At 38.2% G+C, this 26,033-nt stretch overlaps 1 protein-coding gene across 2 annotated transcripts in view; it reads left to right on the forward strand.

Annotated features, from left to right (window-relative positions):
* The first annotated feature begins 9,207 nt into the window (after positions 1–9,207).
* The window catches only part of LOC149238393 (glycine cleavage system H protein 2, mitochondrial-like), a 46,288-nt gene continuing 29,462 nt past the window's right edge, over positions 9,208–26,033 (forward strand). The window contains exon 1 of one of the 2 annotated variants that reach the window (XR_016246375.1): positions 9,208–9,411. Coding sequence is in view for 1 of the 2 variants with exons in the window: in XM_089373018.1 (XP_089229144.1) it covers positions 9,285–9,411 (127 nt within the window). In the remaining variant the exon portion in view is untranslated. The remainder of the gene's footprint in view (positions 9,412–26,033) is intronic. The other variant, XM_089373018.1, reaches the window with a different exon arrangement.

A 26,033-nucleotide genomic window follows, 5' to 3' on the forward strand; every position in this document is an offset into this window, starting at 1 on the left:
GAAGAAGATCCAGCACTTACGAGAGAAATCATCAACAAAAATCACATAATACCTGTGTTTTGCTGTCGAAGCAACTGAGAAAGGTCCACACACGTCTATGTGAATTCTCTCAAGGATCGTCGTGGCGCGACTATCCTTCTCGTGAAAGGTGGCTTTCACAAACTTCCCCAAAGTACACCCCTTACACTGATCTGACTGCGCAAGTGTGCCTTTAGGAAGCCCTGTGGTGATCTGTTGCAGTATCTTCAAGGCTCCATGGTGAAGGTGACCCAATCTCCTGTGCCACAACTCGCCATCATCCCGGCTCACCAATCCTTCTGCCTTGCCCGCCATTGTTGTGCATCCATCTACATGCAACTGATAAAGGTTCCTCACTCGAACCCCTATCTTCCGGGTCTCACCAGTTGTCTTGCTGCGCAGGAAAGCCTTTCCCTCGCTGAAAACAACATCATACCCCTTGTCTTCTAACATCGCCACTGAGATGAGATTCTTCGTCAATCCTGGAACATGCATGACTTCCTTCAATACGAAGGGTTTACCAGACTCCCTCTCAAAGGAAATGGTACCGATACCGGTCGCACTGTATCTACCATCATCGCCCATCTCGATGTGCACTCCAAGATCTTTGTCCTCCAAATCAGAGAACAAATCTCTATCTCCCGTCATGTGAAAAGACGCACCACTGTCCAAGAACCACACTGATCCCATCACACTTGAAACCAAGCATGCGATCAATGAAAAATCAAGCTCAAACTGTGAGGCTAGAGCCTCTCCTGCTGAAGATCCAGCAGCCTGCTTGTTCTTCTTCTTCTGCGGACAATTAGTGGCATAGTGTCCGTGCTGGTGACAGTGAAAACACTTCACCTTGGACATGTCCTGCTTCTTGCCTTTCGCACCGGAATGAGAAGCCTTTTTGTTCTTCCCCTTCTTTGCTTTGGCAGCCAAAGCGCAATTCTCTTCATCAGATACCTTTGATGAAGATCCATTCTCATACTTATTGTTATTGAGTTTATCCTTGAGCGCCAGGTCGCTCTTGCTTTGGAATAACATTTGCAATCCATTGAAAGACATTTCAACAACACTGCTGCAAATTTGATTTCCACCAGCTCCAACTCAACTGCTTCCGATCTAAGATTCGTGAGAACACAATATTTCTCGTACAGAGATTGACTGTATGGGCATTCACCGGATATCTCACCTTCCAAAGGAAGGATGAATCCAGAGGCTACCTGGCCCGATTACAGACTCTGCCTGAAGAAATAGAATGTAAACACTTCCTGAATAGTAGATCTGATGATCAACAGCTCTGATACCATGTAGAAATTTTGAATAATTTAACACACATTCAACAGAGATTATCCTGATCATGTACTATTGCGGAATACATACACAATACATAAGCTCCTCTACGTTGATCATCAATATAGCAGCATCAATAACAATAAAACATCAAGAGCATTCACACATTAACACAGTATGTAACCCGGGGAAAGCATCTCGCTAAAAACCCCACACTATCTGTATATTAATGATTGAGAACATGTAACATTACAAAGTACAATGCTTATCACAAGCAATCTAGTACCAGCTCCACCTGTTACACACAATACAGCTCAGATCTGATCTCCAAATCTATTCCACTGCTTGCCTGCCTCCACTGCTCAATACCTGCTCAAGAACTGATGAGAATGGCTTACCAAACTCGTATTTCACCTCAAAATAATCACTCACACTTTGTTGGACGTGAGCAAAGGCTACAATACTGGGCAAATACATGAGCAAACTCATTGGCATACTCAATCCCTTGATTGTGCAAGATCTGGTGCACAACTATAGTCACAACTGATAGCAATCTGATTCTCTACCACCTGTCCCTGTTGAACTGAACATGCACTGACATGCAACTGAGTTAACTGATGTATTCATTAGTTGCATCATGAGTTAATAATTAGTTTAACAACTCATCATTAGTCTATTTGCAGTTAGACTAATTACAACTAGTTTAACCAAGTCAAACTGAACACAACTCCATCAACTCCACAATCAACTCCACCAAACTCAACTGATTGAGTTCTAACTGAAGTCATGCATGCAACAACTCAACTGACTCATAAGAAAAGCGTATTTCCTTCTGACAGCTGCATGTGCCACCTATGTAGCTCAAACTGAAGTGCTCCAAGAGAATAAGATCAAGTTTATAGTCCAAATATTATTATGAGACAATAATATTTGACTTTTCTATTTTTGACAGCCAGTCTAAAAATAGACTTTGATCACTCACACTTTGATAAAAAATAGAAGTCCATCTATTTTTCCCAACTTGACCAATCATCCATAAACAACAACCTGCAATCCATAGACATGATCCATATGTCTAAAAATAGACTTGCGCCAAAAATAGCCTGCGGGCCACTCAGTGAAGGTGACTCTTTTCACTAAGCTCCATCATCTTGTTGCAATCTCAACAAAAACAAGGACCACAATTAAAAATTCTATCTCAGTCTTCCATATTGGCAAATACCACCGTGAAGAAGCCTTTTGACCCCAGGTGTATTTCGATTTACCCCCTTAGTTTCCAATGATGTTTGATTCAATCACACAAAGCTTTTTCTGTGGGCCAGAGACCCATGGATTTGCATATGACAACATGTGAACTCATTCATTCCTTGAAGGCTTGGGTCTCGGGATCGATGATCAATGTTGCTGGGATTACTATTGTTTTTGGCTTACACGACCCTGTGGACCCTTTTGACTTTTGTTGTTGTTGGTCTGTTTGTTTCCCTGTTGGGCCCCTGTCTTCATTTGTTCTCTATCCTTTACCACTAGTTTTGCTGATCCATGGACATTCTCTGACATACCAAATGCATGCGCTTGAAGCCCATCTTGATCCCCTTCCCTTTGTCCATGACCACATTCCAATAGGAAGGAGCCCCACTCCCTCCCCCTTTGGTAGCCATATATATCAAACCCTAGCCATTACTACTCTGCAAATCGTGCTACTTTGGAAATTTTTCTCCCCTGCAAAAAATATTTTAATTTTAACAATAATATTTAACCACTATTATGATTAAAATTCAATATCATATCACTTAAAATTATCTTCAATCCCCAACCATAATAAAAAGATTAAATATCTTATACCTTTAATATTCTTAATCTTTACATTAAAACATAATTATAATTAATAATAATATTTAAAATAAAATTTCAAATTTATAAAGACATCACTAAAATAAACATTCAATAATTAAAAAGATTTAAACACTGTAAGGTAATCTATTCCAATATTCCCTTCCTCACGGACTAATAAAATGGAATAAAACTTTTCACACGTACACCAACACCTCAACACCCTCAAGACAAGGTAAAAGCTGAGTGGGCCTATCACGAATATGCATGCCACTAAGACATATAATAAGTTAGACCTTAAAAGTTGGTGTGAAGAGTGTGCACTACACCTAAATCTTAAAATACAAGTTTCTTTACTTGCTGGACCCTCAAAGTTGGTGTGAAGAATGTGCGCTACAACTAAACCCTTAGAATACAAGTTTTATTTTAAGGCATATCATGTATAATATCTTTGCACATATATATATAAAATTACGATTCTAATAAAAGTAGGTAAGGTGTATTTAAACAATGGTACATAGGCACAATTTAAGGAAGGGTTATTATAATAAATAAAATTAAAAGTAATAAATAAATAATATATATATCTATATAATTAATTTTAATTTTCACACTATTATAAATTAAATAATTATATTATTTCCCATTAAAAAGATAATTTTGTTTTAAACAAAGCACCCATAAATCAAATATTGACTTCATCTTTTTTTTTTCAAATTTAATAAATAACATTGAACATTCTTTACTTATATATTACAAATATAAACCACAAACAACGCATGTCACAAGGATGGAATTCATTCTCCATAAGATTTAAGAACATAAATACCAATTCAAATATTCTTTATAATTATAAATAATTATTTCAATATTTTATTTATATTTATTATTTTGAAATTAATAAATTTAATAAAAATGTTTTTTTTTTTTTTTTTTAATTAAATATCATTTTATTATAAAATTAATAAAAATTAATTATATTTCACTAAAAAATAAAAAAAATATTTAAATTTTCAAAAACAAACTATATCAATGCATTTTATTGGATGCTCTCTTTTTAAATAACCAAATGGTTTATTTTCCATTTTACTATTAATTTAGATTAAATATTTAAAGGATATAATTTTTTCATAATTTTACATTTAAAAAACTTATATATTAATACAAAAGTAAATATTTAAATATTTTTTTTAATATATTAAAAAATAAATTTTATTTATAATATTACATTAAAATTGGAAATTTTTATGTAAATAATGATATGAAATTATTCTTTATTATTATATTAATATTCATGAATAACAAGTGGAGGTTGAGTAGTATTTTTGCTATTGAAAGATTATGGGTTCAATTCTTTCAACATTCTCAAGGTTAGGCTTTGTGATTGAGCTTGATACAAATATCTTTGGTGAAGAAGTGATCCCTTTAAGTGGATATGCTTGGTACAAATATTCTTTGAACATAAGAGTCACTCCGTGAACCACATAGGAAAAATATTCACAAATAACAACTTGCATAAAGTATATACCCTACCCTAATCTAAAATTAAACTTACTTTAAGTATATTTTTTTTCTTTATATATATTAAAAAAAATAAAAAATTAATAATAATGATAATAATAATAAAATCAGTCTAATTCAATTTTTATATTATTGTTTTGTTTTTATTAATAAAATTACAAACAATTTTTCCAAAGGAAAAATTATAATATACATATCATATTAAAAAAAATTATAATTTGAAGCTCATTGAGCCAACACACTTTCATGCATAAAAAAAATTATAGCTTAATTATCCACTATTGGAGCTCATGGTGTCTCATTATATCAATATATCTTGGAAATTTCACTTTCACTTTATAAAAGAAATTATTTAAATAATTATGAATAATTTTCACAGCGATAATATTTAACTTTATGCTTAAATTATATATATATATATATATATATAAATTCATTCTATCATATAAATTTAAAATAGTAATAATTCAAATTCATAACCATCACGTTTCAAAATTTCATATCTAAAGTTAATTATAAAAATTTAATATTTACAATAAACTTTATTTTTTATTTTTAAACTCTATTATTTTTAAACTCTATATATAAATTATCAATGTTATATATATCATAATGGTTGTTAACCATTATAAGTTTTGTATTTTTATTTCTATTTTTTTTGTAAGTCGATTTTTTTTTTATTAATTCAAAATGATATTACAACGTGAGAAGAGTTGTTTCCATGGACATAAAGCCTCATTTCAATCGAATTTGTTGGCCATTAAATATATACATAAAATCACTAATAATATGTCAACAAAACTAGAGGATTTCATGTAAAGAGCCTAACATGTACAAAATTTAGCAAAAAACGAAAAAAAAAAATCCCACTTTTTTCATTACAAATTATCTTCGTCTGGGGTGCGAGCAACACTATTAGCATTCCCACCATCTGGTGGGCAATGAAAGACATCATGGATATGAGATTCCACACGGGTTGTCTGCCCTTCGAAACCATCCATCCAGTCCTGTAATCTTTGTTGGTTGCGGCGTAATGAAGCTTGACAATCCAAGATGATTGTGCAAAATTTTAGTGAAGAAACTAATAATTTCATTGGACCGGTTTGATGATTCTAGGAAAGCTGGTCCACTGATACCTGGACTACTCGAATTCGGGCTTCAATGGAGTCAAATGGGGGTGGAAAATCAACATGTCCCGATGAACCTCCTTGGCCCAGGTTTATTTCTCCTTCCTCCACCGACTGTTCCTTCAGGCGTCTCTCTCACCTGCCCCTTTAGCCACCCCCACGACAAGGGTGTCCTCCCTGTCTCAACATGGGTTTGTCGCTAATGACTGTTGCTTGGCCGAAAGAGAAGGAGCACTTTAACTGAAGTTTGCCTTAGATAGGCACTGAGACCATCAAGGCTTGTCCAACATACGGACAACAAAAGTATGCTCCTGAATTCTATCAACTAGAGCCCAGGCAAGCCAGGCGCAGGACACCAGCCAGTAACTGCCACAAGGAGACAGGGGCCACTGATCTCTAGTCTTACAAACTGGTCTATTAGCAGTGAAAAACAAAATAATAATTTTTCTCCACAAGCAACCGAACCAGAACTAAAAGATACTAGACTTCACTAACACCTTTAATCCCTCCACACCATTTCCATTCACCCAACCTACAGGTAAGCCCAACCCTCACACAGAAAAAATTCCTTACCAGTTCTTTGGGTGGAGACAAAGTGCAAAGATGTTCTTGAAAGGTAATTAAGCTAAGAGACTCACTCATACTGTTAGCAAAAGAACTTACCTCCCAACTAAGGCCTGCAAATATTGTGTGGTTTGCTTGTCGTTGGGGGTCCTTTGTGCAATGGCGTCCAGAGAGAAACGAACCAGGATCCCACACGATACATCCAGCTGCAACAATAATTATTCCATTAAGAAGCCACATCCTTCACAATAAGGGCTCCCCCCATACACCTAAGGAACAACTCAGGACTTCGAGGGGTCCATGCGCAGAGAGGGACCCGATATCACCCACTATATCTCTCTGTTTCATTTCACTGTTAAAACCACATATCCACCAGACCTACACCATCCTAATTATACCATAGGTTGCTCTGAGATTGTTCACTAGGCCGTTTCCTGACGCCCTTCTGCTGCCATGTTTTATCACTACCGTCACCACGTGGGGAGTTATTGAGCCTGTCTGCTCCTATACTCCCCTTGGTTCTCACCCCCATTGGGGTTTTCTCAAGTTTTTTATTAAAAAGAAATTTACATCTTAAAAGATTTGATCCCTCTCCACAATTAATAAAAATGAAATTGAAATAAATCTATGTTAATTTTATCTATAATTTTAGAAAAAACATTATTGAAGTAACTACTACATAAGATCCTTTACCATGTCATTTTTTTTTAGGAAAACACTCAATTTATGTTATTAGATTTGCCTTCTGCCCAATTTTTGGGTAGAAAATATGTCCTTTTTAATAACTTTGATAAATTTGGTAGAAAGATTTTGAGTTTTTTTTTTTTTAATGGTAAACCTCATCGTAATTTAGTAGTAAAAACAATTATCATTTGTTACATTGATAATGTTTGTTTTGAAATAGAGTTTTAAGAATTTTCATTTAAGGGTAGGGATTTAACTTTCACATGATATTTATGGAATATTTCTAGTAATAATTAGGAGGGTGTAAAATCTGAAAAGTAGTTATGCTATTTTTTTCTTTTCAATTTAATTAAAAAATACCATAACAAAAAATGTGTTATGTTATATACTTTTTTTCTATTTTTTTTTTTCCATTTTTTTCTAAGGGAAAAAAATCTATAAATTATATTTAATATGAAACAAAACACATTCACATGACTTCATACCTTCATAAAATTAACTATATATGCTCCAAAAATTTTACTAATAGAAAAAACAAAGATAGCACATATTAAATTGTTTAGCTCCAACAATTCTATTATTTTTTTAGAGAAAATATATTAACTTCATATGGTACATAATAAACACTTCTAACACTTCTATTATTTTTTTTGGGAAAATATATTAACTTCATATGGTACATAATAAACACTTCTAGACAGGCCCATAAGTTGTCCAAAAAATATGACATATATTCATACTGTGTACTTCTTCTAATACTTCATACTACTTGACAATGATAATATAAGAGCTAAAAAAATTATAAAAATCATGTTATTTATCCCCAAAGGTTAAAAAGAAATTTTGAGCTAGCCTTCCTTCTCTTTAAAGATTTTCCATGTTACTTTGTCCAAGTCCATATTAGCTTTGAAGAGTGAGTCAATATGCATGTTCCTTGACCTTGGGCCAAGCCCAGTTTAATTTTGGAGAGTGACTTAACATGTATGTTTCTTGACCTGTAGATTGATCCAAAGTGAGTTGGAAAAAAGAAGAAGTTTTTTGAATAATTTTTTGATAAAATGGAAATCTAAAAGATCATTTCATCTAATTTATGATCACTTGAGAATCCCCATAAATGTGAAGAGAGTGAATTCTTTGATAAATGGCTAGTTATATGAAAAAGTAAAGAGGAACGAGTTAAACACAATTATTAGTAGGGAGTCTAATATTTGTAAAGAATGTAATGTGAAAGAGTGTATGATGTCATGTTAGATATCATGTTTTTCTTATTACACATTTTTTAAAATAAATATATGTTTAACTCATATATTAATTATTTTTATAATTAATAATAATTTAAAGTAATTATGATAATTTAAAATGAAACTTTGGTTAATATTTATAATTTTTAAATCTTAATAAGGTAAGATGTATTGTAAGATTAATATCTTGGTAACAATTAAATTATATAATCATACTAATTATTATTTATAAATATAACATCTCATTATTATTTGAATTTCCACTTTTATTATATCATAGATATTTTAAACTTAAACTATAAATTATTACCATTACAAAGTGAGAAAATGGATGTTTTCAAATTTAGGTGTAAATTGTAAACTTTCACTCTTGAAAACAAAACTCAAACTCTTAATAAATATATATTAAAATTAAACATATTGTCCAGATGGCCAAAAGTGGTCAGAAACTAAGGTAAAAAAAATTTCAAAAAATCTTGCAGTGCAATGTTTGAATTATGTTTTTTATGGTGAAAATCGATTCAGCACCATCAAAAATCTCTAAATTACCTAAAATATTGAAATTTGACAACTATAATTTAGAATTAGAAAAATTCCTATCCGTTTTATTAAAATATAATTTTTTTTTCCATCATTTTCTCGGAAAAAAACAAGGCACAGCTTAATTATAAAAGTCAAAAAGAAAGTGATTTTAATTGTCATTGTAAAGGCGGCGTGCTTTAGCAGGAAGATGAGGACAACCACCGATGACCATGACAACATTGATGTGAAACGGGGTTGGTGAGGGTGTTAGTGGGTGGTTTCAGTATTGACGTTCTAATACCAACAATAGGTTGGGTATATATTTAGAAAATCAAAATAAATATATTTTTAGAAAAATAAAATAAATAAAAAATAAATTTATTACAATCGAGCAACCGAGCCGATCGCTTAAATATTACCGATCAGCGAAGCTGAGTTAGTGTCATTATTATTCGCAGGGGAAGGGAAGGGTTTGAGGTGAAGATCAGGCGAGATCATGGCATCGAGGGTGGCATGGCGGGCTTCACGAGCTGCTGCATCTCTTCTCAGGATGAGAAGCACCTGCGTCGATTCTCGGCCGCCTTTCAGATTTCCTTTCTCTTACTCCCGGGGTTTCGCTTCTGGTAATCACAATGCCTCATTTTCTTAAGTCTGCTTCTCAGTTGCCTCCTCCTGCACTGCATTTTCCACCTGTCAAAAAGTACTCATGGCATATAAACTAGTCATATTAGAAGCACACAAATGGAGACTCTGCCCCGAGTATTAGGATGTACTGATTTTTTAAAACTATTATCGAAAGGTTTATACTATTAGAATTTTCCGACCATATATATATATATATATATAAACAAATGAATATTGAACTATCGATGAAATACTCCCACCTAGAATATGTTTCTCTAACTGTATGATATAGTAACTGCTTTTTTTACCTATTTGTATGCTGGATTTCTGGGCTTTTGTCTTACTGGGATATTTTGAAACAGCTTATTGTAATACTTTCTGTTTAACTTATCAATTTTCCGCGTAAGTGACGGTTGACACAAAAAAACCTTTGTTGCTTTTGGATCGAGATCGTAAAACAAACCATGACAGGGTTGCATTCAGTAGCTTCAGAATCTTTACAAAAGATTGCATTATGCATGTTGAATGTATGTATGAGTATCATTCCATCAGCCCCAACAGATCACCCGTTTGTACTACTCCAGGGTGATATTGAGGAGTCTCCTTGTAGGGCATCTTAAATCAATCCTCAAGCTAATTACTCTAAGTACTCACTCCAGGTGTAATTTTCTGGTAGCCAATCTATATTTGCGCTGGGAGATGTTCATTTGTGTATGTTTGTAACTCTAACAAAAGGATCCATCTATCAGATCTATTAAGTATTTTGATGTGTAAACTTAGGGTTAAGAAGGATCTACTCTGGTTTTATTGTTTATCATTATGGTTGTTTTTTTTCTTTTCACTTTTATATTATTTTAGTTTATCACTTTTATTTTATGATTACATATCTCATCCACATCCCATCCTCAGTGGGTTTTAATGCTTAAAAATGGGGTTAAAATGGGTTTTTATTAGTAAATTTTAATATGGTTGGCTTTGTATTCACTTTTACATTATGGACCTCAACTTTTCTTTCACTTCAGTTTATGACTATTACCCTATGATTACTCAACCTCAACTTTCTTTCATTTCAGTTTATGACTATTACCTTATGATTACTCATCTTATCCTTATTGTTGCTTCTCTCGGTGCCCTCAATTGAAAATAAAAGGATCTATGCTAGTTGTCTGTTGTATTGTGACCTTGTCAATTTTCTACTTTTTGAGTCTTCTGACATGCTCCCTCACTGTTCTTTTCAATATTTATATGTAAGCCAGTCCGATCTACTGGTTGTGGTCTTTTGTGGGCATCCATGAGATTCCTCGTCATTTCTTCTTTCAAAAACATTGATACAAGATCATTGCATGTGACAGGGAGGACTAGGAAGTTTTGAATACTTCATTGCTAGTTACTTGTGATTGACTGGAACAAGCGTATGTCGTTTCTCTCTTCGAGAGAAACTGTGATTTTCCACTCTCAACATTAGTCAGAAAGTTTCTGTTTTAGTTGTTGCTTTTCATGGCTGTTGACATTGGAAATCCCCACACTGCCTCTAATAGGAGATGGCAGAACAAATCTGCATCAATGGTCAACATCCTTGCTTTTCAGTTTGTTTTATTGCTTTATTTTCTCAGCTACAATCTTGATTCTTGTAATCATTAAACTTTCACCACCAAATAGTATGGCTTTGTTTGTTCTTTCGGATATTCTTTAGCAAATCGACCTAATACCTGTAAAACTGCTGCTTGTGGGTTCCAGTGGGTTAAAATCCAAGTATCAGAATGGTATGAGCCTATGAGGCATTTAAGGGGCTGTTAGAATGAATCAAATATGAATCTGACCTCTAACAAGAAAATTGGGCAATTAAGAGAAACATAACTTCATTTATGAAAAGGGACTTTACGTCAAACTTGTGTAAACAATTATGTTACCAACTTACCAAAAAACCCAAAAAACAAAGAAAGCAACAGAACGAGAGGCAAGACCTAGAGGGTGTAAGGTAAAATATATGGCTCCCTTCCTCCAAAATTGTAGAGATTCACAAGAGAGAGCAAGGTTAGAATAGAACCATCCAGCAAACCTTAATTCTGCATTAAAGTAAAGATAAAGCAGCATAAGTGTGCTAGAGAGAGAAAGCACAAGTGTGATACAGAAGCATAACCAAGAGCAAGTGCTCTAGGAAGAAGAACATCCCTTTAACAATAGAGCGCAACACTTTATGGTGCTTGAAGGCTAAATCACTTGTTTAAGGAATGAATGAATGATCACAAGATAATGAATTATAGACTAGACTAGTGTATATATATACACAAGTCAAGAGTAGGATGTTTTTTCTAAGAGGGTTGATGGGTCCACATTAACTAAATTTTCCTTAATGAAAGCTATAAATACGATACATGAATGTTGTCTAGGTTGGCCTTAGCCACTTGTAGAAATACATACTATAATGATTACAATATGATGTTGAATAAGGTTGAAAGTGAAGCTTACACCATTCTCAAGATTCCCTTTTTAAGTTGAATAGAGGGCCATGGAGAAAAATGTTGAAATACAAATGAGAGTGGCTTATTGATACCCATCTCAATGCAGTGTCAGCCATGGTTGAAATGCAAATGAGAGTGGGTTTGTGGATACCCAACTCAATATAGGGCTGGTCACAATAGAAATGCAAATGAAAGTGGGTTTATGAATGTCGCTCTAAAGATATAGATGGGAGGGGGTTTATGGATACCTAAATCTATACAAGTGAGTGGGTTTATTAGAGTAAGTTGATTGATACCCAACTCAATATATGGTTGCCAGTTGGCCTTGGCTAAAAATGGGAGTATGTTTATAAATACTTGGTGTAATAAAAGTCAACCTTAGTTGAAAATGAAGATTACACCTTTGTATTTAACATCTTTGTCTACCTAGTCATTGTAGGAGTAACATCATAACATGAAAGAGAAAGACCCACTAAAACATGTTGATTTGTCGAAGGTACAAAGATTGACATAGGTTGTCTTTGAGAATAGAGTTGTTGAATATAGTGCATCTAGGACGGACCAACATCATAAATATATAGATCCATTGAAACATGTTGAGAATAATCCGTAGGTGAATCATATGTAAGAATAAGTGGAATACTTATGTAAGAATAAGTGGAATAGACCCCAACAAATTGTGGATAGAAACTTCATCAAAGAAAGCATCTATAGATGTATACAATATGTTGGAATATTGGTTTGTGTTTTGATCTAAAAATGCTAAGATGTGAAATTGATGGAGACATATCTTGAACAATGATATGAAGGGTTTTCTCTAGGTACATCTACAACCCTTGCTCTAAAAAAATTAGTTATTTGATATGCCCAAATATCATAGTTGGCCCCATTTAATTGAGCAATTATCCATTGTGAGTCTAGGTTCAACATCAAGATAGAAGCCTCAAGATAATTTTTGCCATTCTATACCCAAGAGAAAGAGAATTCCCATCTTCTTTTGAAAAAAATTCTAGTGTCTTGGTTTTGAGGAAAGGTTTAAACCCTAGGAAAAACTTGAGGAAACCCTATAAAAGAGGTACTAACCTTGCAAGAGGGCTTAAACTCGAGGAAACTTTAGAAAAATATAGGATCCAAAAACCCTAGTTTTGTAATGGAAATGAAACCCCAAGTGATGCTAGTAGCCACAAATCATTAGACTAGCTGCTAAAGCGAGTCTTTGAAGCAGGGTTAATACCTTAAGGAACCCTAAAAAAGGAGAGATGATTCGAAAAACATAGCTTTGTGGCCCTTAGGCAATGTCACTAGCCAAAAGTATTTAGATGAATTGTTGGAAATTTGCAGTAAAAAGATGCTTTGAAACCATAGTTCTTCAATGACAATGAATAATGCCACTAGCAAGATAGCTGGGGATCAACTACTGAAAACTACTAGTAAAAAGATGATTTCAAACCTTGATTTCACCATGGGAAGATTAGTGATGCCACTAGTTGAATAGCCTTGGATCTGTTGCTGAAAATTTGCAATAAAATGATGATTTGAACCCCTAGTCATCCAAGGCTATGTAATTGGGTAAGGGAGGTTCACACCCACTTTGATATCTTGTTGACAGTCACTAGAGAGAGAAATGATTGAATGGAACTAATTGAAAAACCTAAATTCTACATTAAAGTAAAGATAAACTGGCATAAGTGTGCTTGAGAGAAATTATGGTTGTGCTAGAGAAACCATAGTTTTCAAAACCAACTTGGTCTGAATTGGAACTGGTTAAACCGATTGGTTGGATTGGGCGCAATATTGTTCCAGCCTTCTAACTAGACCAAAGGGTCAATTTGTATAGGTTCATGAACTAAACTGGTCCTTAGTAATCGATTTCAACTCTAATTGCTTGGTTAGATCTCACATAAGCGGGGAGAGTTTGGGATCCATGGTGGTAGTTTTTGAGGTAGTTTTGGAGGGAACTGTTGAAATTTGGGTAGCTCAGAAGGTATTTCCAAGTGGATAAAACACAAAAAGTGACTTTGTTGGGAAAAGTACCCAAGTTTGGGGTTTTGGACACAAAGCTGTGGTTTGGAACCCAAGGAAACTATTATTATATTCTAATTAGATGTTGAGGAAACTCTTTATTGATAAAGAGGGCAAGGCACCTTTGGGAGAGCTATAAATATAGGCCAAAGGAGAGGCTTAATCACACAATGTGAAGGACTACATGTGTGGAGTGAGAGTGAGCCCTAGAAGAGGCCGAGTTCTGCTCAAGAAGGATGAGAAATCGTCTAGCAAGAGGCCGAAGTCTGTTTGAGGTCTTTTGGAGGATAATTCTTGAAGGATGAGGTGGAGCAGGTTGGCTACAGCCTAATCTAGAGCATCTGAGTTCTGTTAGGGTTGCTTGGGCAACAAGTCGTGGAAAGGGAAGTAGGTCGAGGCCTACTCAGGGTAGCTTAGGACAAGGATAACCTGGCTGCAACAAGAGAGAGCTCTTTGTAGGGATATTAAGGTTTGGAGAGTTTTGGACAGATTGGACGAGGCTAGATAGTGACCTTAAGTGAGCAGGTTGAGGGTCAAGAAGCCTTAGAAATTGGGAACTGGACAGGCTGAGGAGTTAAAGAGATTTCCTAAAGTGAACCACAGATGTAGTAGTGGAAGCCAAAGTGTTACAGGGCCTCCTAAAGGTGGGCCGTTGAAGCTACAAGGTCTGCTTGGGCTCAGGAAGCAGTCTGAGCCTTAGATTTGTGGCAAAGAGGGTTCTGTAGTGGAGGTTGAGAGCCCCAAAATTGAAGGAGGATAGGTCGAGATTGATCAGAAGTTGCTACAACAGGACCGAGACCCTTAGGACTAGGCTGAAGGCCAATCATGGGTAAATTAGAGGTGGCTGTGGCTTAGTCAAGGTTGGCTAGGGTCTAATCAGACAGAGGGTGAGGGTTGCTGAGGGCTACAACTAGGAGGGTTGAAGAAAGAAAGACAATCGAAGGTCAAGGGTAAAGTTGCAGGCTTGTGGAAGGGAAATATAATGAGCCAAAGGAGCTTATAAAGGTAGCCAAAGGAGGGATCAATGGGCTAAAGGAGCAATTTGCTGGTAGATAATAAGACTAATACGTGTACTCTGGGCTAAAAGGAGCAAGCCCAGGTGAGTTTAGTTCTTGTTGGTTGTTTGTATTCATATTTGGGAAGATGGGGACTTGATGGATTAGGCCTCAACCCTAGGGTTTTAGTCAAACGAGAGACTGTGTACTATAGAATTGTGTAAGGGTTTTTGGTTTTCTTATTGATGGACTAATGAGAAACATGTTTTGGGCCATAAAACTTGTGTATTGTTGTTGATTTGTGTGCTGTTATATTCCGTTGTGCAACATTGTTCATTGTTGAGCATTAATATTGTGATTATGTGCTAGTCTAGTCATAGACCAGACCTAGGATGCATGATAAATTTCAACATGGTATCAAAGCTATTTTGAAGGGTAGCGAGATCAGAGTGTGCACAAGTGTCAACTTTAGGAGGGAGTTGTGAAATTGTTGCAGGAAGCAATAGTGTTGTGGCTTACCTAGACATGGAGCAGGAGGTTCAACATAATACACGGATATGTAGTCTTGACTAGTTTGTTGTTGGATATTGGATAAACTAGCGCTCCCCGTGTGTTTCGTGACATGTGCTTAACCGCCGCTCGTGGATCCATTAACTTTGGCGACGCGTTTGTTTACTAACACCTGCAGGTTTTGGTGTAACGAAAATCGTGATTTCAACAAGTGGAATCAGAGCCAAAAGTCATGAGTTCGAATCACACTCGGCTTGCACTGGTGGGAGATTGTTGGAGATTGAATAAACCAACGCTTCCCATGTGTTTTGTGACATGTTCTTAACCGCCTCTCGTGGATCCATTAACTATGGCAATGCGTTTGTTTACTAACACCTGCGGGTTTTAGTTTAAAAACCATTGCGATTCCAACAATTTGGTGACGAGGGAGGATGGGAGTTTTGGTGGATTGGTGGAGAACTTGGTGCACACTAGTGTGTTGTGTGGTTGGTTGCTGATGAAGGACTTTCATTGACTTGTCAAAGTAAGTTGAGATAGTTCAGGTGCCTTAGCAAGGAGTGCTTTGGCATGGACGAGGTAGCTCCGTGTGGATGGTAGGTTGATTGCGAGTTAGTATCTTCATTGGATTGCAGAGCTGCACATCCAACAGTTGAGCCATGTGCACATGAGGTGTTTGACCAATGAGGATGAGGCTTGCAAAGTTGAGTTGTGGTGGTCTAGAGTGGACTAGGCCTAGTGTTTAATTGCAGCTCAAGAATGACCTTGAAAGGACACAAGTTTAGCTGCAGGGAGGTTGTGTAGACTCAGAGGGAGTTTGGGTTTAGTTAGAGGGAGACTGCAAAGGATAGTCAACTGCCAAGTGGAATTTGAATCTTTATGTTCAAGCAAGGAAGTGGAGTTTTCAGCGCATGCAAGGATAGTCATGAACCATGCAAGGACAATCATGTTGGTGCAAGAAGTTGTAGACCATGCGAGGATAGTTGTGGATCACACCAAGATTTCATAGAAAGATATTGTTAATTTTAGGTATGTTCTATGTTGAGAGCAATTTACTTCAATTTTTCACATTAGCTCAATATCAATTCCAGATTAGCAATCACATTTAGCATGATAGTAAAATGTAGATAGAACATAAACATAAATCGTAGAAGACAAGCCAAGACAAGAGGACACAAGATGTGGCGCCAGCCATGGACAAACCCCAATGTGGGGAAACCCTTGATCAATTCTTCTTATGTTCTTCAATATTTCAGCAAAGAGAGAGAGAGAGAGTACATATACATTAGAAGTCAACATTTTGACTCATCCAAATAAGAGAAGAGATCTTCTCTATGAGGATAACACATGAGGTAGCTGATCTGAACTAAAGTGAAGGCATAGAACTTCAGCTGATCCTTCAAGGTGACTCCATCACCATGCTGCACCCATCACTGTGCTGCACCTCATCATCATGCTTCACTCGTCACTGTGCTGCACCCAATCATTGAGTTGCTCTCATCACTGAGCTGTACCTCATCATCATGTTGTACCCATCATGCTGCTCTTCATCATCATTATGCTGCATCCTTCATGCTGCACTGTGCTGTACCCTTCATTGCACTATGCTTACTGCAATACATCATGCTGTAATACATTCTAGCTGTTACACTACTCACATCATGCTGTTGCACACATCATCATCAAGCTGTTGCAATACATCATGTTGCATCCATTGTGCTGCACCATGTTGCCCCCAACAGTCAATGCATTCATTATCCATGTTGCATCCATCCAAGTATGTTGCATCTAAACATACTGTCAGTACAAGCAGTCACATCAAACTTCAGTCCTTATACAGTCATGATCCAAGTTGAGGTTCAAGACTGACTTGTGCAACCCTTAACACAATCTATGCTGCTAGCTATGGCCTGTTGCCTAGCCCAACAACAAGTAAGGTTGACATACAATACCCAATTATCTTTACCCTTGAACAACAAAGTCTTCCAATCAGCCTTATTACTGTAGAGTCACCTTTCCTTACAGCGTCTAAGGGTTCCTTCCTTATAGAGATATGGACCTCTTTAACTTCATCATTTGTGGCTGAAAGAGTCCTCTCCAACTGCAGCCAAGATGACCTCCTTGAGGGCTGAGACTAGGGCAGTATTGGCCCTGCTTTGACTGCGGTTTGAAGCAAAAATGACAGTTGTTAGAGACCCTTATTTCTGTGGCTGTAACCTTCACCTTTCACTGCGGCTAGGGCAGATAGATGCCTCTTTGGAACTGCGGATTAGATTGAGTGTTTAGACTGTGGATGGAGGAACCTTTTAGGTAGTGTATGGTTACTCCCTTTGACAGCTAGAGATCCCCTAGGACTGCGGCCAACTCTTTTCATTATCTGCGGCTGGGTTAAGACTATAGCCCTCCCAATAGGACTATGGATAGGGCTTGTACTCACAGTGGTTAGGGCACATGAAAACCCTCCTCAAAATGCAGCCTAGAACAACGTATTAGGGATCTCCTTAAGGGCCTAGATAAGGCAATGTATAGATCTCTTATGGACAACGTTAAGGTCTCTTCACCATGACTGCGTTTAGGGCAACGTTAGGGCATATAGGGACAGTGTTAGAAACTTATCTTCATAACTGTGTTGGGCATCTTCTTTAGGGTTGTGTAGATCCTTCTTTTCCATGACAGCATCTAGGTCTAGGGTAGCGTATACTCTTAGGATCTGTCCTCTCACCAAAACCCAAAGACAAGTGGAGAGGAAGAGATCACAAGAGGTGTGTCTCAAATGACTTGCAAGCCACCTCTTTTTATAGTAAAATGTTGAGGATAGATGGGGGCAGTTTGGTTGCTGGCCGACCTTGACGAATTGTCGCATAACACAAATAAATTCATATCTCCATGACTACTTGTCGGAATCGGATGATCTTTAGATCAATCCTACACCTCTCGACGAGAGGAATCCAAGAAAAATATTAGCTGCCTTAAATAAGAAGACCCACATGGAGTTTGGCCCTAGTTGCCAATTTTAACACTCCCTCTCAACTAGGGAGAGCTCCATCTTCTAATCCATCTGCCAGACTATACTATCTCTGCCATTAGTGCCTTGCACTGCTCCGCTCTACTGAACTATGAAGAAGAAGAAGAAGTGATCGAGAATGTATCATACCATCCTCTACTGACCCGAAGTCAGTCCCATATAAAAGAGAGTGTCTCCTACCACTCTTACTGACCTGAAGTTAGTTCCAATAAAGAGAGTGTGTCATACCACTCTTACTGATTCGAAATATGTTCCAAATAAAGAGAGTGTATCATACCACTCTCACTGATTCGAAATCAGTTCCAAATAAAGAGAGTATCATACCACTCATACTGATCCAAAGTCAGTTCCAAACGAGAGTGAGTTATATCACTCTTACTGACCCGAAGTTAGTTCCAATTGATCCTAGATCAATATCATCCTAGCTTAGGGAGTACGGTAGTAACATGATACGTCCATTGGTACTACTATGGTCCCTATCCTCATTTCCCTACTCATTGGCCAGATGAGAGGTACTTTTCATGAGTCCCAGATTGCATGGGTAGGTTGTCTCAACAAGAGAAGGATGAACCACTCATCCTGCCTACATGTTGCCATGGGGTATCCTAGGGGAGGCTGAACCACTCACCCTGTACACAAAAAATCACTAGGGGAAGGTTGAACCATTCACCCTATGACTGTGTCTCAGTAGGAGAAGGATGAACCACTCATCCTGCCTACATAGCAAACCACTAGGGGAAGGCTGAACCACTCACCCTTTGGTTGCTCATCGCTCCAAGATGTACCCCCAAGCCCCTCGGAGCTCCCAGAGCTCAAAGTCCATATCATACAGGACCCTTAGGAGAGAGTCTCTCCACGACTCCTAGTCATTCTCAGAAAGTCAAGAATTTGACCTTTCCCATGGGCTTCATCTGAATATTGACGACATGCACATCAGTCTCAATACAAAGGAGCATCCTTGCTCCTTGTTGTACCATATCCCAGATAAAGTGGTACCTGATGTCTATATGCTTGGAGCGATCATAGAACACTGGATTCCTCAACAATCGAATCCCCCTCTGGTTGTCATAGAAGATCACGGTGGAATCCAACATGTGTCCATACAGCTCACTGAAGAGCTTCCACAACCAGACAGCTTCACAGGAGGCCATACTCACAGCTATGTATTCGGCCTCATCGATGCTCAAAGCAACCGACTTCTGCTTCTTGCTCATCCAGGATATCAAAGTAGAACCCAAAGAGAACCAACACCCAGAAGTGCTCTTGCGATCCTCCACATTGCCTGCCTAGTCAGCATCAGAATAATCACACAGCTTTATATTTTTGGCAGTGTATCTCAATCCATGAAAGACTATGCCCTGAAGATATCTCAAAAGATTCTTGGCAACAATCTAGTGAGGCTCAACCATTTATGAGCTCAACATGCTAATTGAAAAACATATATCTGAATGGGAGTTCACCAAGAACATCAATGCTAGTATGAGTTTATGGAACTTAGAGGCATTTCCCAAATCAGGTCCGGCATTACTACTGCATAACTTCTTAAAGTTAGGTTTCATTGAGGTAGTCATGGGCTAACAGTGCACCATTCCAAATCCAGAATCCAACTCCCTCTTACTTTTGCAAATGAGAGGGTCTGCACCTGTTAGAAGGAGGTCGTCCTCATAAGGTGCCAGTATGAGAGGTCTATCATCCACAACCTTCAAGCAATGGTTTGGATCGGCTTCACTCCTAGTGAATCTTAGCTTCATTAGCTAACTATCAATCCTCTCATATCAAGCTCTGGGTGTTTGCTCTAAAACATAGAGAGCTCTCTTCAACCTGCATACATGAGATTCCTGATCATGAATCTCAAACCCCTCAGGTTGTTCCAAATCTGTGGACTTGCTACATGAGGGGAATGGTCCCCTTGTAAGTTTTCCTTCGGTACATCTCAAACATGTACCTTCATGCTCTTCTTGAGTTTAGGCATTCCTGTCACCATTTGACACACATTGGGTAGGGCCCCATAATGAGCAGACGTCCGGTGCTATAGAAGAGATGTGTCAACTGACATGGTCCCTAATGGACTTCCTGCAGCTTGATACAAATTGCCAACTTGGAACTCAAAAGCATCTTTTAAAAATTCCTTATCCACACACATACATTTCCATTAATGAATGCCACCTTTGTCTTCCATTGCCGAAATGGACCCTAGGTTCTTCTTGAGATAAAGAGCTTCTTGAAAATGAATTGATCTACCCTCATTCAATTTAAGGGCAACATTCCCTACACCCTTTCCGGGATAGGTGGCATCGTCTCCAATAATAATCTCCACGATTATCTCCCTCTATCAAATTTGAGAGAGTTTCCTTCTATCTGATGAAGTGCCTTGAAGCACTACTATCAATAAGCTAGATTCCCAAAGAGTCTGGAGGAGAAGTAGTGGAGAGGGCCAATATAAGATAATACTCCTTCAGCTTATCAGAAACAACATTTGATTCTTCATACCTCTTGCTTTCTTTGAAGAGTCGACCATTTCCTTGATGACCTGCATTCCTTTTTCCTTTGCCATTGTACCTGTCATTCCTTCAATCATTGAAGATGCCCTTGGAATGATTGTTATCATCATCAAGTGATGTGTCCCTTCTATTCGGACACTCCTTTGCATAATGGCCAAACTCATTGCAAGCAAGGCCTCCGCCTTTCCTTCCACCCTTAGATCCGGACTTCCCATTGAAGTGATCTTTAGGTAGGACATCAGATGCTTCTGCTGCGCCACTCTGATAATCTTCTTGATTCGACTTCACCCTTGGTGAATTTGAAGAGGGATGAGGAACCCATTGAGCCTTTTGTCCTTTCCAACTGTCTTTGGTGATTGCTCTTTCACTCTTGCTTGGGCTTTGTCTTCACCTCACCTCTGATACCATGTTAATTTTAGGTATGTTATATGCTGAGAGCAATTTACTTTAATTTTTCACATTAGTTCAATATCAATTCCATATTAGCAATCACATTTAACATGATAGTAAAATGCAGATAGAACATAAACATAAATCGCAGAAGACAAGCCAAAACAAGAGGACACAAGATGTGGCGCCAGCCAGGGACAAACCCCAATGTGGGGAAACCCTTGATCAATTCTTCTTATGTTCTTCAATAGTTCAGTAGAGAGAGAGATAGTACATATACATCAGAAGTCAACATTTTGACATATCAAAATAAGAGCAGAGATCTTCTCTATGAAGATAACACATGAGGTAGCTGATCTGAACTCAGGTGAAGGCATATTGCTTCAACTGATCCTTCAAGTTGACTCCATCACCATGTTGCACCCATCACTGTGCTGCACCTCATCATCATGCTGCACTCGTCACTGTGCTGCTCTCATCCCTATGATGCTCCTATCACTGAGTTGTACCTCATCATCATGCTGTACCCATCACGTTGCTCTTCACCATCATTATGCTGCATCCTTCATGCTGCACTATGCTGGACCCTTCATTGCACTATGCTTACTGCAATACATCATGCTGCAATACATTCTAGCTGTTGCACTACTCACATCATGCTGCTGCACCCATCATCATCAAGCTGCTGCAATACATCATGCTGTTGCACCCATCATCATCACGCTGCTGCAATACATCATGCTGCATCCATTGTGTTGCACCATACTGCACCATGTTGCCCCCAACAGTCAATGCATTCATTATCCATGCTACATCCATCCAAGTATGCTGCATCTAAACATACTGTCAGTACAAGCAGTGACATCAAACTTCAGTCCTTATACAGTCATGATAAGTTGAGGTTCAACACTGACTTGTGCAACCCTTAACACAATCTATGCTGCTGCCTATGGCTCGCGGCCTAGCCCAGTAGCAAGTAAGGTTGACATACAATACCCAACTATCTTTACCCTTGAACAACAAAGTCTTCCAATCAGCCTTATTGATGTAGAGTCACCTTTCCTTACAGCGTCTAAGGGTTCCTTCCTTACAGAGATATGGACCTCTTTAAATTCATCATTTGTCGCTGAAAGAGTCCTCTCCAACTGCAGCCAAGATGACCTCCTTGAGGGCTGAGACTAGGGCAGTATTGGCCCTACTTTGACTGCGGTTTGAAGCACAAATGACAACTGTTATTGACCCTTATTTCAGTGGCTATAACCTTCACCTTTCACTGTGGCTAGGGCAGATAGATGCCTCTTTGGAACTGCGGATTAGACTGGGTGTTTAGACTGTGGATGAGGAACCTTTTAGGTAGCGTATTGTTACTCTCTTTGACAGCTAGAGATCCCCTAGGACTGCGGCCAACTCTTTTCATTATCTGCGGCTGGGTTAAGACTATAGCCCTCCCAATAGGACTACGGGTAGGGCTTGTACTCACAGTGGTTAGAGCACATGAAAACCCTCCCCAAACTGCGGCCTAGAACAACGTATTACAGATCTCCTTTAGGGCCTATATAAGGCAATGTATAGTTCTCTTATGGACAACGTTAAGGTCTCTTCACCATGATTGCGTTTAGGGTAGCATTAGGGCATATAGGGACAACGTCAGAAGCTTATCTTCATAAATGTGTTGGGCATCTTCTTTAGGGCTACGTAGATCCTTCTTTTCCTTGACAACATCTAGGTCTAGGGCAGCGTATACTCTTAGGATCTTTCCTCCCACCAAAACCCAAAGACAAGTGGAGAGGAAGAGATCACAAGAGGTGTGTCTCAAATGACTTGCAAGCCACCTCTTTTTATAGTAAAACATTGAGGGTAGATGGGGGCAGTTTGGTTGCTGGCCGACCTTGACAAATTGTCGCATAACACAAATAAATTCATATCTCCATGAATACTTGTCAGAATCGGATGATCTTTAGATCAATCCTACACCTCTCGACGAGAGGAAGCCAAGAAAAATATCAGCTGCCATAATTAAGAAGACCCACACGAAGTTTGGCCCTAGTTGCCAATTTTAACAAATATTCAAATTAATAGGGGCTTAGAAACCCTAGCAACAACTGTTCCATGCAATAACCATTCAGAAAGATAATCAACAATAAAAGTACTTACAAGATATACATGAACAAGTCCTTTATTATCCCAAAGTGATGTTTCCACAACAAGAGCTAGTCTCCAAAAGCAAAATTATCCTCAATAGATCACATCTCCATAAGAATACAAGTCAAAATAGATAGGCCAAAATCCTCTAGGGAGGCCAAAATACTCCACAATTGATGATGAGATACAACAATGAGGTGACCTCTATTGATATGTAGTTTACCTCAACTGGTTTTAGCTAATGAAGCCCCTCAAAAAAGTTTGAAAACAAATGAACCTTCGGTTACAAGCCAACCCACTAGCTCAATGGTAGAACATGCCATTAATGCCCACATGTGTGAGTTGTAAGCCTCATTAATGCTGATGTCATGCTCGTTTTGGGCTCCAAATGCCATGTCATGGTGTGATGAATGCTAAAAATGTGTGCGCTAACATCATCCAACATTTAAGGAGTGTTCATCAAATCCACCTCAAATCATCCTTTAGGGTCCCAATTCAAGTTGGGGTGTCAACATGTCATCTCCATGGGTCTCCAATGGTTAAAATAGGGCCTCGTCTCTCTAGATTTAGGGATCCATCAATTGTAACAAGCCTCCCCTAATCTCTCATGGAGGACTACCCTCATTTGGGCTTCTGAATCATGACCTGCCCATCAGGTAGTGTCAAGGCTAGCCCAAGGGCATGCTAGGTTCAATAGTGCAATCATCAAGAATCCTCTGTGTTGGGTCAAAGAAGAAGAACGTCCTAGGTTTTGAGGGTACTTTGGGACATGTATCATCTGCTAAAGTCATCATAAGGCCCAACGCTCTCAATGGTGCATTTGCTAAGTCATCTATCTCTCTGAAAGGTCTGGGTACTTGTGGATAATCAATGAATGAATTGAATTAATTTACATGAGCAAAATGAAGCTCAATAAGTAATACAGAGATATTTACAGAAATAGAAACATCAAGTTTCTATTAAGAAATAGAAACAACCAGTTTGTTCTAAGAAACTGCTAAAAAGATAAAAATAGAAACAGCGAATAAGAATGAGCATTAATCACTAAATAACATTATTCTAATACCCTCCCTTAATGCTCAATCTATTTACAACACCGATAGACCCTCTAAATTTTACAAACTTATCAGGACCAAGAGGCTTAGTGAAGATGTCGGTGGGCTGCTCTGTTGTGGGAACATATCGCAACTGAACGGATTCGTCTTCAGCAAGCTGGTGAATGTAGTGACAATGGGTTTCTACATGCTTTGTTCGTTCATGAAAGACTGGATTCTTGGCAAGTTTGAGCACTCCTTGATTATCACAGAACAAGGGAGTAGGACCTGTATGGAAAACATGCATATCCGCAAGCATACGTCAAAGCCAAACTGCCTCACAAGATGTCTTAACTGCTCCCCGATACTCTGCTTCTGTTGAGGAGAGAGCCATTGCCTGCTGCTTCTTACTAGTCTAGGTGACAACATCGGATCCTAGACTAAACACATACCCAGCTGTAGATTTACGGACATCAACCGAACCGGCCCAATTAGAATATGTGTAACCACTAAGTATAGGATCAAAACTTCGAGTGTACAGAAGTCCATAATCAGGAGTGCCACGCACATAACGCAGCACACGCTTCGCAGCTATCCAATGATTAGCCTTAGGAGCTGACATGAAGCGGGAAATGTAGCTCACTACAAAACTGATGTTAGGTCTAGTGGTAGTAAGGTAGATGAGGCTGCCCACTAGTTGCCTGAATAAAGTTTTATTCACAAGGGGTGAGGATGACTGAGTTGAAAGTTTGAGCCCTGGTTCCATAGGAGTTGTGGCAGGTTTGCAATCCTGCATTCTGAATCTGTCCACAAGATTTCTGGCATACTTGGACTGAGACAGAAAGATGTTGTTCTCAGTTTGCCAGACTTCAACCCCCAAACAGTAATGAAGAAGTCCTAAATCTGCCATATCAAAAGTGCTGCACAAGTCCTGTTTGATCCCATGGATCAAATGTGTTGAGCTGCCAGTAATGATAAGGTCATCCACATAGACAACCACAAACAGAATATCATCACCAGTATGCTTGATATATAGGTTTGCATCAGATGGACTCTGCTGAAAACCATGATCGGTGAGGTACTGATCAATTTTCATGTACCAAGCCTGAGGAGCTTGTTTTAGACCATAGAGTGCTTTGACTAATCTACAGGCTTTCTGTTCTTGACCGGCAACCTTGAACCCTGGAGGCTGCGTCATGTAGACTTCTTCCTGTAAGTCACCATTCAGAAAAGCACTCTTTACATCCATTTGATGGACTTTCCAATTGAACTGAGCTGCTAAGGCAAGGACAAGATGTATGGTACTCATCTTGGCTGTAGGAGCAAAGGTCTCCTCGTAGTCAATGCCTTCCTTATGTGAGAACCCTCGAGCAATAAGGCGAGCTTTATACTTGTCTAGGGTTCCGTCTACTTTGTATTTCACTTTATACACCCATTTGCAGTTAATGGGCTTTTTCCCTGCAGGAAGATCAGAAAGGGTCCAAGTGTGATTCTTTTGAAGACTCTGGAATTTAGCTTCCATAGCCTATTCCCACTCAAGTGT

This window comes from Pinus tabuliformis, chromosome 8 (assembly GCF_031772625.1).
Source record: "Pinus tabuliformis cultivar Carrire ecotype Pingquan chromosome 8, CPIR1, whole genome shotgun sequence".
In the NCBI taxonomy this organism is placed as follows: domain Eukaryota; kingdom Viridiplantae; phylum Streptophyta; class Pinopsida; order Pinales; family Pinaceae; genus Pinus; species Pinus tabuliformis.